Genomic DNA, 17,041 nt, shown 5'->3' on the forward strand with positions numbered 1-17,041 from the left:
CCATAATTACTGCAATTCAAACCTTTACTTTAAACGCTTACTTATGCTAAACTTAAGATGTTAGTTTTCTGGGGAGCATACAGCAAAACTAACAATCTAAAGACCACCAAAAAGGGACGTATAAGGTACAAGAATAAAAGTGAAAGTATATCAATGAATGCCATTTAGAGAATATCAATGCAACTCATACTACTACTGAAAGTATTTATCAGATTTTGTTTCTACTTCATACTACACTGCTATCAGGGTTCCTGCTAAAGGGTACAGTACTTTTGGATGGTCAACCGCTTTTTTCCTTTCTTAAAAGTTAAAACACTCCCAAGGTACCTTTAAGAAGTTTCATGGCTTATCTAATTTTAATGGAGAGATACGTGATGGCAAAGTGGCACCAAAACTAACTAGCTAGAGAAGGTAAACTTATCACGTAGAACACAGATGACTAAACCTACAAAGATTCGGAACCATAATATGGCAGGCAAACATTGCTGCCAGCCTGACATTTTTTTGTGGGACTTGATTAATTTCATAAGGAATCGTCCCTGGATTCAAGGTCAAACAAAACAGATAAATCAAGTCTCTCGATATCTGCCAAAATTCCATTTGGTATACAGTTAACAAGACTGGGAAGCTGGGCATCTTTAAAATCAATCACAACACTATTGCTCCCCCTACAAGATGTTATAATTCATAAAATCCAGCTATAGTTTAAATCCCAACTCTCTCATGAACTCTACATGGAATCTTGTGTCTTGTCTTCGTCACAGTTCAAAGTTCAAACCATTCGATGTGTCATACATAAGTATCCAATTCCTTGCTAAAACATGGATTTTTAAACTTGAGGAAATGCACACATTCTGTCTAATGCATGACAGATAAAGCTCTTTGCATTGAGATGATTGCACCCTGATGACATCCTAGATCACAAAAATGTTCCTTCGACAATAGATGCTTGGTTTAAGCAAAGCCACAGAAATGTCATCTCTTGGGTCCTGTTATGGACAGGACATTTCAACTAAAGCTCTCTTTCAGAGACTTGCATTCTATGTCGCAGGAAACGCTTGGCAGGAGGCCGTTTCGGGCACAAAACAAAACAGAAACGCTGAAACACGTATGGTAAGGCCTTGAAACGTGTTTCAGGCCATATTGGCACATTTCACGAGGCTGAAATGTGGCCCAGTACAGCCGTGTTTCCGGAAAAAGTGCCTTTTTGCATTTTTTTTCTTTTTTTGTTTTTTTAAACTTTATTTTATTTGGCGATTAAAATATTTTGTGGATGTTTCTAGATGGCTTTCGCAAGTTATAAAAAGACTCTCACCTCATTGCCTCACCACACGAATTGAGCAAGTCGTCTCACTTGGAAAGGGACGCTTTTAGCAAGGAGAAAAGAGGATTTGGAGCTCTCTCTTGCTGCCCTGAATATTGAGGACTGGGAGCCTAGAAGTGGAATTGGCCAATCATCTTCTTTAGCTCCACCATCCACTGTTGAGCGTACTTCTGCTTCTATTTTTTTACGAGGATTATGATGATGGGGATGAAGATTGAAGACTATTAGTCTTTATTCTTTATAGTACTTGCAGCCTCATAGTCTTTATTGTACTTGCAGCCTCATATATATAATAAAGGCTGATTTTGGATATATATTTATAATAAACCTCATTTATCAAGGCTGTTTTTGGATATTGTCGCTTTCATTATGTGATCATTCATGAGTGAATGTGATGTAGATTTAGAGACTTATAGTTTATGCATCGACACTGGACAATTTAAATTTTAATCATAATGTAAATATGTATCATGTATGCTTTATGATTGCACATAACATTTCTTAAATGCCCTAACATATATATATATATATATATATCCCTGTTTCCAAAATTTGGGGGGGTCATGTTTCGTACCCATACCCATTTCGGAAACTCGTACCCGTTTCCTCGTATTGTGCAACTTAGCTTGCATTCAACCTAGTTCTTGTCCATCTCCAATTATAAGAGTCCAAGCCAACAACTGTACTTGCTTATTGAACGTATACAACAGAAATATTTTGACCTTAGTAAGTAGTTCATGCATTCCCTCTTATTCTTTCTCTCTTCTGATTAATCAAAAACATGACAATACACACAAATGAGGGACTCTGATGAGTGAACATACCGTTGCATATACAACGCCAACTCCAAGGCCCAATATGCTAACTAAATGATGAATGCAGTTGGAAACACTGATAGAAGAATCAAATAGGCAACAACCGAAGTCATAAATGAAATAAGACAGGCTCATCGACAATGCACGAATCTGCAAAGACAATAAATTTTTGTCAGGCAGCTTATAAAGAAAACAAATAACTAGCCCTAATATGGTCATTACTATAAGTAATATAGTTATGTACATGTAATAGGAGTGATGACGTATTGTGAGGATCATATAATCACCGGGCAAAAGGTAATCAGAGCACATGTACCTGTAATTGGTGCACATGTGTGCATTAAATATCATGTACATTGGTGAAACAACACGTTCCCAACATTGAATTAGAGAGCATTTCACTTCATGGGTATAAGAGACCCCCCAAAAATTGAATTGTATAACCACCACCAACATGTGATATATATGAAAATTGTGTTAGGTACATTACTTTGTGTTCATGTGTCTAAGTTATGAATGTCACTTGCACACACACTTTATAACTAAATTTGTTCATGCACTTCCCGAATCCCAACCATGCAACCTGGGTAGAGAAATCACATGCAACAACCAATATAAAGTTATGACAAAGCAAGACTGGACTCTTCATAAACAACTGATTTGTTCACCACTAAACACTGAACTATGATGATGCATAGAGATAAAGTACATTAGGGATGGTCATTGCACTTTACGTTAGTTATGTAGACATTGATACTTTGTGTTGGTTGCTTGATTTTTCTTAGTCATTGCACTTTATGTTAGTCGGGGATTCTAAATTAAGTTGTAGTAAGGGGGACATTTATTGCCACAACTCATGTTAAGCAAGTTACAAAAGGAATTCACTTAAAAGTGGCAAAATAAATATGGTTAGGTGAGGTTTACTAAAACAAAAACGTAGGTGGCAATATGAATCTTGTATTAGAGAAGATACTAAAAGAACCAAGTGGTGATAGGAATCTTGTTCAGTAGAAGTTACTAAAACTAACCAACTAAGGGGCAATAGCAATTATCTTAGGTGGACAAATGTTAAAGACCAAGCATGCCAATAGAGCCACTCATCCAACATGCAAAGAACAAAAGGGTTAGAGGAATAGTGAATTATATGTAGCCCCATTACCTCCCGAACCTGCACTTCAAATGGTACAAAGTCCTTTAACAAAGTGAAATCATAGAGGCACATAAGAAGATTGCCGAATTTCACCATGGAAATACTTCCTCTTGCTTTAGGCAAATTCTTTTTTGGTACAAGGGGGGAAACCCTACAAAATAAATGGTTTCTAATAGAGGGTTTTACCGAGACTAGTGGCTATCCAGTTGGGTTAATAAAATAGATAGTGGATTTTACCAAGACTAGTGCCTGTCCAATTAGGTTATGGAGTCTAGAACAAATGAACAAGAGGGTTTGAATATGATGAAAAGCTATAGTGTGGCTATCAACAACATGCTCTAACCTTATGGATCTTCTTCAATACAAAAACTAAAGGAGGGCCCTTCCAAAGATGCATCTTGTAACAGTTACAGAATGGTGAAGTGTAAAGTGCAACCATGAATAAGTGTAATGTCCCCATTTTCAATTTCCTCTATAGTACAGCGAGGATGGATTTCCAGGGTAAGTGATGTCTAGGTCACAGGAGCAAGATTACGTCATCAGAGGTCTCGTAGGGGTTTTGAGGAGTTTTATGGGGTTCGATGGCATTCACTTGGCATATTCTATCATCAAGGTCATTTTTGCACAGCTTGCCTTTGGATGTGTTGCATTTCCGATAACTTTCGTAAAATGGGGTTATTATTGAGCCTAACTTAATTAAATACGCTTAAGGTCGCATTCTGGGAGGAATATTTGATGGAACACCTTAGTGTAATAGCTCGTTGGAAGATCTACAGGATGGGATGATGCGAAGTGACTTCAAATGGCCAGAGAAAGTATGGTGGGCGATTTACCATTTTCTCGGACTAAAAGTGACTTTAATTAGTCACTTAATTAAATAAAAGAAGGGGAAAATGATTAATTGAAGGAAAAAGGCCAAAAGTGACTTAAGCAAAATTAAATTAAATTAAAATTCATGGGGAAGCTTCTAGAATAATAATCAAAATACTTTTAGAAGATTGGAGATCTATCTATCGAGCCTTTGAAAAGAGGAGGATGAAATCACTTCGGGCATCTTGGATTTGTATATTTGTCTTTGGCGAGGTTTTAGTTTCAATAGCCCCAAGATGGAAACCCTTTGGTGATTTGGTGAGAGTGGACGAAATCCATCTCATCCCTTGTTGAATTCATTTAGAATTCAAAGGAGCACTTACCGGTTGCAATTCCATTTTGGGAAGCCAGATCCAGTGTTGCAGCAGATTTTGAAGGCCATCTTAGGTATCTTTTAGCTAAGCTATTGGTAAATGAACTCGCATGTATTGTAATGTTCCAGTTAATAAATAAAGTTGAGTTTGTCGTTATTTCTTCCTGCATACTTTTCGAGTTGCAGTTTTTGGGTTTACATTGCAAATTTATCTATTGTTCTGATTGAGTTTCAAATAAACAAATCTGTGGTGTAAATTTTGAAGTAAAATTGCAGAAAATTGGCCAAATAAAAATTTGGTATATTACAATAAGAAAAGGAACAGCAAGAGATTCTTAGTATGCAGAATAACAGCAGCAATATACATTTATTGAGCCATGATAACAGCAAGAAGGAAGGAGGGTTACAACCCAGCCTTACCACTTCTTATCAGCACAAAACTACCCTTCCACTAAGATTATACCAGCAATTTGTAAGAGTAATTTCCGCCATCAAATTAACCCATGAAAAGTACAAAAAAGATGAAAAACCTCAACTTGAAATTGCCCTTCTTACAATCCTTCCAACAGAAGTTCAACAAAGTACTTGGAGGGAATTCCCTACCTTCCAACCATGCCTCTAGTAAATGACTACAAGCCACCTCACTAAAGCATCTGTAAGGAGGGTTGGAGGAGCCGTCTCACCAAGAGTCAAAGAGAAAACACCAAGGCAGGCAATCAAACATAACAAAAGCTCTAACACAGGTGGGTGTAGAGGTTTGATAGGCAAAGCGGAAAACCATTCATGGGGCACCTAGGTCAGTGGAATGCCCCACAAGTTTGAAAAAGATAGTTCTATCTATAAACATGAGGGGCTTGGGGCTGGATCACAATATAAGATCCCTTCGAAAACTGGGGTACTGATGGAAGCCTTATTCTCAGCTATCTCTTGTAATACTTCTTTGAGGAAAGCTTTCCTAGCTAGGCATTCGCATGCTCAAATGCAACTAGGCATTTGGGGGGTGTTAGCCACCAAAAATGGGTAACCCTATAGCAGAAAACTTTCTCCTATCTTGGACAGCCAGCCAACCAGCAGCCCTACACATTACTCAATGATGATAATATGCCACATTCTTCTGCCATTTTCATGGGTCGTACACCTCTCACCATCCAACATTCCTCTTGAATGAAGGTGGGCTACCACTCAGCAAGTACTTTAACCATTTTGCAATCAAGTGATTTTACTTATGTTTTGGGCATTCTAACATGGATAAAGGGTGATCTAGATAATTGATCGATCTTGATTGTAAACTTGTTCTCTCACCTTACCAGGAAAGTTAGTCTTTTAACCCTAGTCTAATGGGACCTCCTTTAAGGCTTTATGGTATAGGAGGGGCACTACTTGGAAAACTTAGATTTAAGTAGCGTGTCCATAACCATTCCATACTTAACATATTTCATCATTCTCTTGATACCACATCCATCATTTGGGTTAAGTGTAATTGGTTCATTAGGATTTGGCACTCATACATCCACATCCTTGACTAGCGTCAGAAAACTTTGCATTGTGTTGAATTTTGTAGCTATGGTCAGTTTTCATATTTAATATTTTAGCCTTTGACATATATGTAATAATGGATTTAAGACATGTTCTTCATGTCGGTTTCAAAAGAGAAAATTTTGAGATTCAAATTTTGAATTTTTGGCTCCAAACTGAACAAGTTGGCCCTCCCTCAAGTCAAGTCAGCCTCAGTTGAAGTGGCACCCATTTGGCCATCCAAAACACTATATTTACTCCACTCATCCTCCTCCATAAGGCAGAATTCAGATCACTCGAGAACAAGATATCTTTTGGGCATTCAAGCAAGGAGAAGAAGACAAGAAGGACGAAGACGTCTCAAGCATTCTCTCTCTCTATCTCGCATGTGTGTAAACCTCTCTCTACAACCTCGCACGCGTGAAGTTTATGGGCAATTTCTAGGCATAGAAGAAGGACAAATTTCGGCCTAGGCAGATCAAACAAGGTCGAGTTAGTTCAACATTTTTGTGACTTGACAAGAGGGTAGTTTGACCAGGTTTGACCAAGGTTGTATTGCTGGTCAGTTTGACTTTGTATTTGACTTCAAAAATTAGATGTATCTCTTGTTAAACTAAAGAATTTCTCTAAGGGAAAGGTTGTTGGGTTTTCCCCCAAGTGGGTTTTCCCAGGGTAAATCTTGTGTTATCTTTGTGCATTGTGATCTCTACTGTCTTACTGCTTTTATGGTTGAATTTTTGAAGTGTAATTACTTAATGATAAATTGGAACTGCTAAAATAATATCTACATCATTGGAAGTAATTATCAGTTTCAAAAATTAGTGTATGTATCTATTACACTTAAAAAATCAACATGGTATGAGAGCTTTGGAGAAGAAAGGACACTAAGAGCACTCTTTGAAGAACTCTCTCTCTCTAAAGTAGAAGACTCTCTTTTCTGAAATTTTATCTATGTCCAAGAATTTTGAGCAGATGGCTCCCTCTTGTAAGGAAGGAAACAAGCTAGAAGGTGCATCAAACTTCAAGGCATGGAAAAAGAGAATTGATATAGTCCTTGAAGAAAATCTTGTCTTAGAATATGTAAAAGGCAAGGCGACTGAAACTAATGATCATGAAGGGAAAGCTAAGCACAAGAAGGCGATGAAGGGAAAGCTAAGCATAGGAAGGCTAAAGTCAATGCGCAAAGGATTCTTATTGAATCCATTAAGGATCATTTAATTCCATTTGTCTCAGAATTAAAGACTTCCAAGCAAGTATATGATGCCCTAGTAGGATTATATACTATTAACAACATCGGACTGAAAATGTCCTTGAGAAATTAGAAGTGTCTAGTTCAGATTTTGTGGCTTCCTACTTCATGTGGATAGCTCATTTAAGAGATCAACTTCAATCTATTGGAGAAATTATTTATGGAACAGAACTTGTCACTACTGCTATTAATGGGCTACCTGAATCATGGGACTCATTTGCATCTAGTATTTGTGGCAGAAAAGAAATTCCAAGTTTTGAAGAACTATGGACCTCATGTACTCAAGAAGAATCTAGACTCATATCAAAAGGAAGAATTCAAAGATCTCAAGAAGGTGACTCCCAAGCATTTGCAGTTCATTCCAAGAAGGTTGGAGGAAGAAATAAGTTTGGTTTCTAAAGAAGAAATGCAGGTAGAATACCTACTCCTCAAGAAAAGAAAGATAAAGATTCAATGATATCGTTGTCATAAATTTGGTCACTACAAAAATCAATGTCCTGAAGGATCGAATGATAGAAAAAGGAAGGGAAAGAAGCATGCTTCCACAGCAAATACTGATCATGATAAACATCCAAAGAAATATAAGAATGGAAATCCAGGTAACAAAGATTATTCTTCTTCTTTGCTCTTGCAGGTCCTGTTGCAGATAGCAGTGACAGGTGGATGGTAGATAGTGGTGTTTCCAGACATATGACGGGAGATTGTGACATCTCACAAATCTAGTGGAGAAGAAATCTTCACAAAAAGTAGAACTTTGAAAAATAATTTGGTTTCTACTTCATGTTTGGAAGATAAGGATATAGAGTAGCATTTGTTGATGGTCAAGTTCGTGTATGGCCCTGTTGACCACTATGTGTCAACGACCCATAGCAGTACACCCCCTTTTTCGCAAAAGGGATAGTGCCTGATCGATGTGTTCCTACCATCCAACTATCATCGTCAGCCTGAGGATCATGTTATAATGTAAACCCATTCTGCATGTGTATAATGTAAATAATCTCAGCAGATCCATGTCGTGTATGTAATTACCTAAATAAACCTACTTTTCGGGTGACGATCTACATTCCAAGAGGTTTTTTGTCTCACCGATCCATTCTCAGATGGTCGGCAGAGTTTTCCTTCAACCTTACCCCAAAGCCGGAATGGATTTTGTCACTGGGATCTTAGGGGAGTCCTAGTGTTCTAGATTGAGTCTATGTAAAAGTGATTTGGGAATAATCCTAACCATTTGGTTAGGTTATTTTATTACAAATTGCTTGGTCTAGTAGATTATATTTGTGTCGCAGAATTGGGTAGTTTGTGAGGGTCTTTTGCAAATGGGTTTTCCCCTTTGAGATGTAAAAAAATGTAAAATTCATGATGTAAAGTATCTTGAGGATTAGAAAAATAATTTATCCCCTCATAGGTTAATTAATTAAATTTTCTGGACAAAATTAATTAAAATCCTAAGCCAGAAATTTAATTAATTCTAGGTCCTAGGTAAATTTAAATTCTCCGAAGGCAAAATTCGTTGGTGCTTAAAAAAATTAAATTTTAAGAGGTCCAAGAACTAAGTTAAATTAATTATTTTGCTAAATTTAAGCCTTTGGTCCCTGGGGTTACGTCAAAGTCCAAATTTTGAGGAAATTAATTCAAAAATTTAATTTTTGAATTAATTAAAATTCATTTAATTGAAAATTTCGAATTTCCTCAATAATTTAAAATTTTGATGGATGAGATTAAAAGAAATTTTAATCCTCATCAACGGTCGAGATTTCTTTGACGAGGATCACTCGAACTAGTCGTCGGAGGATTTATCTTTAAATAGGAGATCATTTGTCAGTCAGTTCATCCAATCTCTAGATCGTGTACTAAGCTCTCAAGCTCTCTTGTATACTTTTTTGAATTAATGCAAAAGCCTTTGGGGTTTCAATGTGCTGTAGTGTTCCTCTTTATGAATTTATGGTAACATTGTTTTAATTTCTACTTAACATTATGTGAAAACTATCAATCAATAGCTCTCTCTGAATACAGGTATCTTATTCAGTTTGTTGGATCTAGGGTAACATTTTTAATTTTGATTGAAGTATCAAGTATCTATATTTCTTCAGAATTTTGTTGTTGTTCTATTTCTGTACTTGATTTGATGGTTGATCTAGTGTTTGCAGAAGATCTCTCAGGTTCTCATTGAGCATTTGGCGATAGTTCTTGGTTGGACCAGCCAACTCTCAACACATATTTTCTGAAGAGCCTACTTCATATAAGCCTCAGGATTTATCTAATGATAAAAAAAAAAATTGTAGAGTGTTTTTGGGCTAGTACCTTTCTAAAATATCAAAATCTTTTAAATATTTTGTGGAAATTTTGATAGATCTGGCTATTAAGAGCCTTAGATTATCAGACGTGGGAGCAGAGTTGGACTCATACTCCTCAGATCTGATAGATCTGTAAATTATTTGTATAGATCTGTTATTTACTTGTGTAGATCTAAATTTTGTAACATAATTTTGAATTTTAACACTTGGGTTTTTGGGATTTTCTCTATTTTTGTACATACTGGGTATTGGGTTTTTCTCTTTTCACTTGTGCAGGAATAAATCTGAGAAAACAACCAAGAAAATCTTCAGATCTAAGCTAGATCTAGACCCTGAAGGGCAAGATCTGAGCTCAAAGATTATTTGCAGGAATAGATATGAGAAATCAGACAAGAAAATCTTCAGATCTGAGCTAGATCTAGACCCTGGAAGACAAGATCTTGACTCAAAAATTGTTTGCAGGAATAGATAAGGGAAATCAGCCAAGTAAATCTTCAGTTCTAAGATATTTTCAAGTAGATCTGTGGGTTTTGAGACAGATATAGCACCTGGAGGGCAATATCTTGTCCCAAATCTTTTTACAAGGCCATCCATTAAAGATTTTGCAATAAATCTGAAGCAAAATAATTTTTTTCAGAATAAGGGTTTCAAGTTTTGGGGCTCCTAAGCCCAGATCTGTCTTCTCCTAGCCCAACGCTAGTTCTATTAGGCCTAGTGCTAGCTTTCATTGGCCCTAGATTCCCTTGCTCCATTTCTGATTTGAATATTTGATTTTCTGAAGCTAATCATTGGTGGGTTTTGCAAAAAATTTGGTAAAAATTTGTGTTTCAGATATTGAAATTTTTTTGGCAACTTGGGCAAGTGATCTTCAAGGCCTAGGGCCTAAGGGTTTGATCTCTAAACCATCTTTTTCCTCACTGTTTGCTACAACAGGCATATACCTTTCTAATAGTGGTGAAAAATACATCTAAGTGGTTTGAAATTAACTAAAAAATTGCTAAATACATTAATAAGTCATTTATGTTTGATGTGTATCAAGAATTTGACCTAGATCTACATTTTGGGTCACTATTATCTCTGAATAATTCCGTTTCTATAGTCTGAAATATAACAGTGGAAAATTTTCATGTGGGTTAGCCTAAAATCAATTTCTAAGTTGTCTAATACATTAAGAAATTAATTTCTTGAGTTGGGCATTCATTATTAAGCTTATTTCATGTTTTAATTGCTCACTGTAATAAGTATATCAGATCTGATATAATTATGGAAAACCACATCATAACAAGCTGAAAAAAATTATAATTCATGTGGGCAAGTTTGGGAAAATTTCGGTAAATTTTTGGCATAAAGATATCATTGATAGCTTACTGTTTTCATTGCCATATTGTTGTTGTCATAAAGTTTTTCTTACTGCTGTCCTCAAAAATAATTTCTAAAAATTAAGTACTCTGTCATGGAATTGTGATAAAATGCATATCCTTTGTTTCATAAAACTAAGTATTTTTGGAGCATCTGTTGATATTAATTGCAAAGAAGTTTTTGTTCTCTTTGAGCTATAACTGTATCAAAACGATTTGAAATAAGCTTGTGTTCTAATTGTAATATCTTCAGGGATTTAATTTTGAGTCTTCATTTAACAAAGCGAACATTTCATTTGGGAATTGGAAGTTTTTGCGACTTAAACATCTTTTCATCCTTGAATCTTACTTCATCTCATCTTCTCATCATCTGGTTCATTTGCATATAAGTTAGTTTTGCATAAATAAAATTTACTTCCAAGCATAAGCTTGGTCGATAGAGAGATAGGTATTCATCAATCTTTGCTTGAGAACCCTGTTTTAATAGTACTTAAAATGGTGACCTTGCAGTCGTCAGAGCCATAGCTCTCTGCAGCGCCGGAGGCACCGGGTATGTTAGAATTTCAGGAGAGGTATCGTTAATCACACCTTAGTGTGCTTCTCCTTATCTTTTCTTTGCCAATTACTACGAAATCAGGCTCAACACAGAAAGAATTGAAGGATTCACATTTAAATAGGCATTTAACTAAAATTAACCAAGATTCTTGCATCTCACATTAGTTTTAGGAATTACATTTCATATAAGATAAGTCATTCATCTAAGCAACAGTTGTTAATTGATTACTTGGTCTTAATTTCCCTAGCAAGACCATTGACTCCATAAGGCACTGGTATCAATCGTTTAAAATCTAATCAAATCCTATAAGTCTTGCTAAATCGTAATCAAGTACTTGATCGCTTCACTGTGTCTCCCAAACTGGTTGGTTCCCAACTAGTTCTTCTTCATTCCATTTTTCCATAAGGTCTACCCCCCTTAGCCTGCTGTAGAGAGACAGCTTAAACGGAGAGATTGGGGATCAAGGTGACAGCCCCCGATCTGAGCCGTTGTCACGGTGCCCAGACATTTTGTGCAACAACAGACCCCAACACTATTTACTTTCAGTTTCTTTAATTCTAGCACAGCTTTCTATTTTTGGCAGTTTTTCGGGTCTAAATTTTCGGAGTCATTTTGAGGCCCTAAACAGCGTTTCTTTTTTGTAAAATGCGTCAAGCCCATAGCCCTAGGGCAAGGGCTTACCGGGAAATTTTTTTGTCCTCAGATAGATATTGATAACGAAGTATTGTGCACGCCAAATGGAGATCATATGCCCAAATTATGACCCTGGGAAGGTGTTCCAACTAATCTAAACAGAGCCCACAAACTTTTGGCACTTCATCTCCTAGGGTTAGGTTTTTGGATGTTTAAGGTTTTCCATTATTTCTCAATAATAAAAAGGCCTCTGAGCCTCATTGCAACACAATTCAGGAGGCATGTAGCCGTCACATCTCTTCTCAAATATAAGCTACCATCCTTCGAGCTAGTTTTTTTCTCTTATGTATGTAAACAGTTTTCAGCAATTGTTATTTATTAATTGAAGTTCTATTTCATTGTATATCTATGTTTGGGTTTGAATCTGTATTTCATTTTGTTCAATCTGAATCAATGGTATCAACACGCTCTGCTCGTTCTCTATTTTTTTGTGCATGTCCCCAACTAGGTTGAGGTATAAGGAATTGGGACTTGAACTTGTTGAATCCTTGCAAAATCGGCCTCGCCAACCCTGATGGCCTCCCATGGCGGACGAAAAAAAAGACGAGAGAGCAAGAGATCCTTTCAAAATGTTGCTCAAAGAAGCCCTCGAACGACAAAGGAATGAAATGATGGATAAATTTTCCCAGATCCTTCGGCGAGTATCAGCGGGCGAAGCATCTTCATCCAGCAGTCACTTTGTAGGCGTCGCCCCTTTTAAGGGACAAGTTAACTTTGACATTCCTATATTTGAAGGTCAAATAGACGCAGATGCCCTAGATAGATGGTTAAATCTGTTGGAAGGATATTTTTTGCTCCATAATTTTTCCAATAGGGAAAAGATTACTTTTACACTCCTCAAAGTTGCCCCCTGTGTCAAGGATTGGTGGGAAATTTATTGTGAGCAAAGGGACGAGGAGAAACCCTCACTATTTTCCACCGCACCCTCTTGGAATTCTTTCTGAGATGTTGTCAAGGAACAATATTAACATGTCGAAAACTGTGAATATAAGTACATAAAGTGGACCTCACTATGGCAGGGAGGTACCAAGATTTGTCAGAGTTTACAAACATTTTCCATACCCTATGCACAAAGTTGGGTATCAAGGATTCTAAGTGGGCATCTGATACTCAAGTACCATTGCTATCTATAGAAATATATTCAAAAAGACCTGGAGTTCCTGGACATCTCCTCGCTTGGCACAACATACCAATATGTTGTGAGGATCAAGCAAAAGTTTAAACAAAGAAGCGAGACTTTGGATTTGCAAATCCGAAGCAAGGAAAAGGCACCTCCAAACCGCACAACAAAGGACAGAGCCAAGGTGGAGCGACCTAAGATAACCCATCGAAGCCACAAGCAAAGAATAGCACCACGAAGGCAAAAAAGGACACCAGAAAATGGTGTGAGTTCCACAAGAGCCCCACCCACAACACAAATGAGTGTCACGCTAAGCAGTCACTGGTGGCTGAGATAAAAGCTTCATAGTCAAATGCATGTTCCAACTCTGAGCCAGAAACCAACAAGGAGAACAAATTATCGATGCAGAACCTAGTGTCGTCGTTGCTACCACGAAGGTCTAAAAGATTGAGCCCAAAGATCCAGAGAAGGGAGAGTGTCTCTTCCACTCATAGATGCGGGTGAAGGGTTCTCCACTGCAGTTCAATGTCGACAGTGGGAACCAAAAGAACCTCGTCTCAGCAGAGGTCGTTAAGTGGTTGGGCATGTCAACCACACCACACCTGCATCCATACACCATTGGGTGGCTTCACGAAGGACGTGATCTTCGTGTCCGTCAGCGATGTCGTCTTCCCTACACCATCAAGCCCTTCATGGACAAGGTATTGTGTCATGTTGCTCATCTTGAAGACTGTGATTATTATTAGGCCAACCATACTTGTGGAAGTGTCATGTTGTGTATGAGTCCAGGCCTCGCACTATTATTATTACTTTGGATAGTTAGCTATACAGGATACCAAAGGTAGCCCCGCCTACAGCCATTTCTTTGATCTCTGGTAAGCAATACAGTAAGATCATCTCCCAGACCGAGAAATTTGTTTTCTTTCTGATTCACTCTCAAAATAAGGGGAGGATCATGGCCATATCCATGGGCCCCCGGAAGGGTTCCTCCACATAGCAGAAGCAGGGGAATAAGGTCATGGAAGAATACAAGGACATCTCCTCAACCACAGGGGTACCTTTGCACCGTCAGGTCAAGCATTTGATCAATCTGACTCCTGGAGCACCTCTACCCAATGGGCTGATATACCACCGCTCTTCTAGAAAACAAAGAAATCAAGCGGCAGATCCAAGAGTTGCTACAAAAAAGGCACATCCGACCAAGTTCCTCATCTTGTGGGAGCCCAATTTTACTCGTACAGAAGAAGGATGGGACCTGGAGACTCTGCATTGATTAGCGGGCACTGAATAAAATCATTGTTAGGAACAGGGATCCAATCCCACGGATTGGTGACCTTCTTGACTGGCTCAAGGGGGCCAAGCACTTCAGCAAGATTGATTTGAAGTCTAGCTATCACCAGGTTCCAATAGAACCCAAAGATGTATGGAAGATTGCCTTCAAATCCAAGGAGGGCCTTTTTGAGTGGTTGGTCATGCCCTTTGAGTTGACAAATGCCCCTGCAACTTGTCTAGGATAGAATCTTAAATCACGGACACTACCAATTCAAGTATCACAACAAGTCTACTTTGCACAACGAATATAAACAGCAGTAAATCTACTAGTGCATACAATATACACAATTTTGTTGAAATTTGGTACCAAAGGATAGGTGGTTCCCTTAGGCTTTGATCATTGAATGTCCTCAAAATTGTCCAATTGGACCATAATCCACCTAGCATCTAACTCAACATCAAACACATAAACCACACATACCTTCCTTCTTTATGGGTTGATGTCAATTGTTGTAGGTCTGAACCTCTGGCTAAGGCTATTGGCATACTGCTCCAACACCTCTTCCTCACCTCAAGACCTTCTCCACAATTGCAGCCTTCCCTTACAAACTTTTGTCCACAACCTTCTACAATTATATGCTAAAGCCAACCCTAAATAAGCCTCCACGCTTACTTGTTCCAAGGAGACAAGGTTGTGGCCTTCCTGTAGCTAACCACCCAGCTTCTTGACCCCCTGTTCCAAGGAGAATTAAGCCTGTGGCCTACCTGTGCATGCACTCTAGGGTTGCAAGTTGATTTTAGGACAAGAACCACACTTAAAACATGACAAAACATTGCCTAGAACTCCTTTAAGGCATGCAATTGCTTCTCTGCTCTAGCTCGGACCTCCTAGACTATCAAAAAAACACAAAACATACCTATCTCCCACTCAGCCTTGTCCTCCTAAGCTGTGACTACCTCAGAGCTATGTTTCTCATGAGAAGATGCACATAGGATGATGAGAAATGCCTGTCATCTCTCCTAAATTTATATTTTTTCATGTGGTGTCACCCAACTGCCTTGTGGCACACAAAATCATCAAGTTGGCCTGCTCTAGGTGCCACAAAACCCACCAGCTACAATACAAAAATAATATCTCCACTTCTAGACCTCGGGTTTGAGTGATTTTCGATGCCTTCGGTTGCTCTAGAGGTCCTCTATCACCTCAAATCATCACATGTCAAAATCTCCACATGGATTCACATCCATAAGCTCGGGTGCAAAGCCCATACCTTGGGTTTCAAGCCCACAAAGTGCTTTTATGGCACTACAACCTCCAAACCCTGAACCCTAGGGCTTGGAGAACCTCCCAAGCCACAAATCTCAACAAATTGTACTCAGAGAAGAAGGATGCAACCTAGAGATTCTGCATTGATTATCGGGCACTGAATAAAATCACTGACAGGAACAAGAATCCAATCCCAAGGATTGATGACCTTCTTGACCAGCTCAAGGGGGCCAAGTATTTCAGCAAGATTGATTTGACGCCTGGCTATCACCAGGTTCTAATAGAACCGACAGATGTATGGAAGATTGCCTTCAAATCTAAGGAGGGCCTTTTTGAGTGGTTGGTCATGTCCTTTGGGTTAACAAATGCCCCTGCAACTTTTATGAGGCTAGTGGATGACATCTTGCGGCCCTTCACCAACTCGTTCATAGTTGTATATCTGGACGACATCCTCATCTTCAGCAAGAGTTGGGAAGAGCACTTGCAACATATTCGGCAGGTCCTTCAAACCTTGCAACAACACAAACTATGTGCCAACTTGGAGAAATGCACCTTTGGCATGAACCAAGTCCAATGTTTGGATTACATCATTGATAAGCAAGCCGTGTATGTGGATCCGGCGAAGATCCAAGTCATTCGAGATTGGCCAGCCTCGACCACTCTAACAGAGCTTCGCAGCTTTTTGGGCCTTGCCAATTTCTACTGAAGGTTCGTGTTGACATTATCTCATATCACTTGGCCTTTGAGTCAAGTTACTAAGGGTAGAGCTAAAGCAAAGTTTTTTTGGTCCAATTCCCAACAGAAGGTGATTGTTGACTTGAAGCACTTCCTTTGCTCTGCACCAGTACTCACATTCCCATACCTACAACAACCATTTGAGATTTAAACAGATGCCTCCAACTATGCCATTAGTGCAGTTCTCACCCAGCAAGGGCATATAGTGGCCTATCACAATGAGACACTCTCCGAAAATACCCCACCTATGATAAAGAGATATATTCCATCATGCAGGCTTGCCAGTAATGGAAACATTACATTTTGGGGAAGGAAAAGATCATCCACACATCACCAACCTCTTTAATTTATACAGACACAAGGGAAGTGGAAAAACGACTGCCATTAGAAATGGTCCACTTACCTGCAACAATTCCATCTGAATATTAAGTACAAGAAAGGTTCCACCAATAATGTTGCAGATTGCCTCAGTCAACCACCAGTTGTGGCGTTAACCACTATTCTCAACTC

General features: G+C 38.4%; 1 protein-coding gene across 1 annotated transcript in view; it reads right to left on the bottom strand.

Annotated features, from left to right (window-relative positions):
* LOC149150786 (uncharacterized) overlaps window positions 1–17,041 on the bottom strand; it is a 175,458-nt gene that overhangs the window by 84,792 nt on the left and 73,625 nt on the right. The window contains exon 2 of the mRNA XM_089440204.1: window positions 2,149–2,289. Coding sequence (XP_089296330.1) covers window positions 2,149–2,289 — 141 coding nt within the window. The remainder of the gene's footprint in view (window positions 1–2,148; window positions 2,290–17,041) is intronic.

This window comes from Pinus tabuliformis, chromosome 9 (genome assembly GCF_031772625.1).
Source record: "Pinus tabuliformis cultivar Carrire ecotype Pingquan chromosome 9, CPIR1, whole genome shotgun sequence".
Taxonomy (NCBI): Eukaryota; Viridiplantae; Streptophyta; class Pinopsida; order Pinales; family Pinaceae; genus Pinus; species Pinus tabuliformis.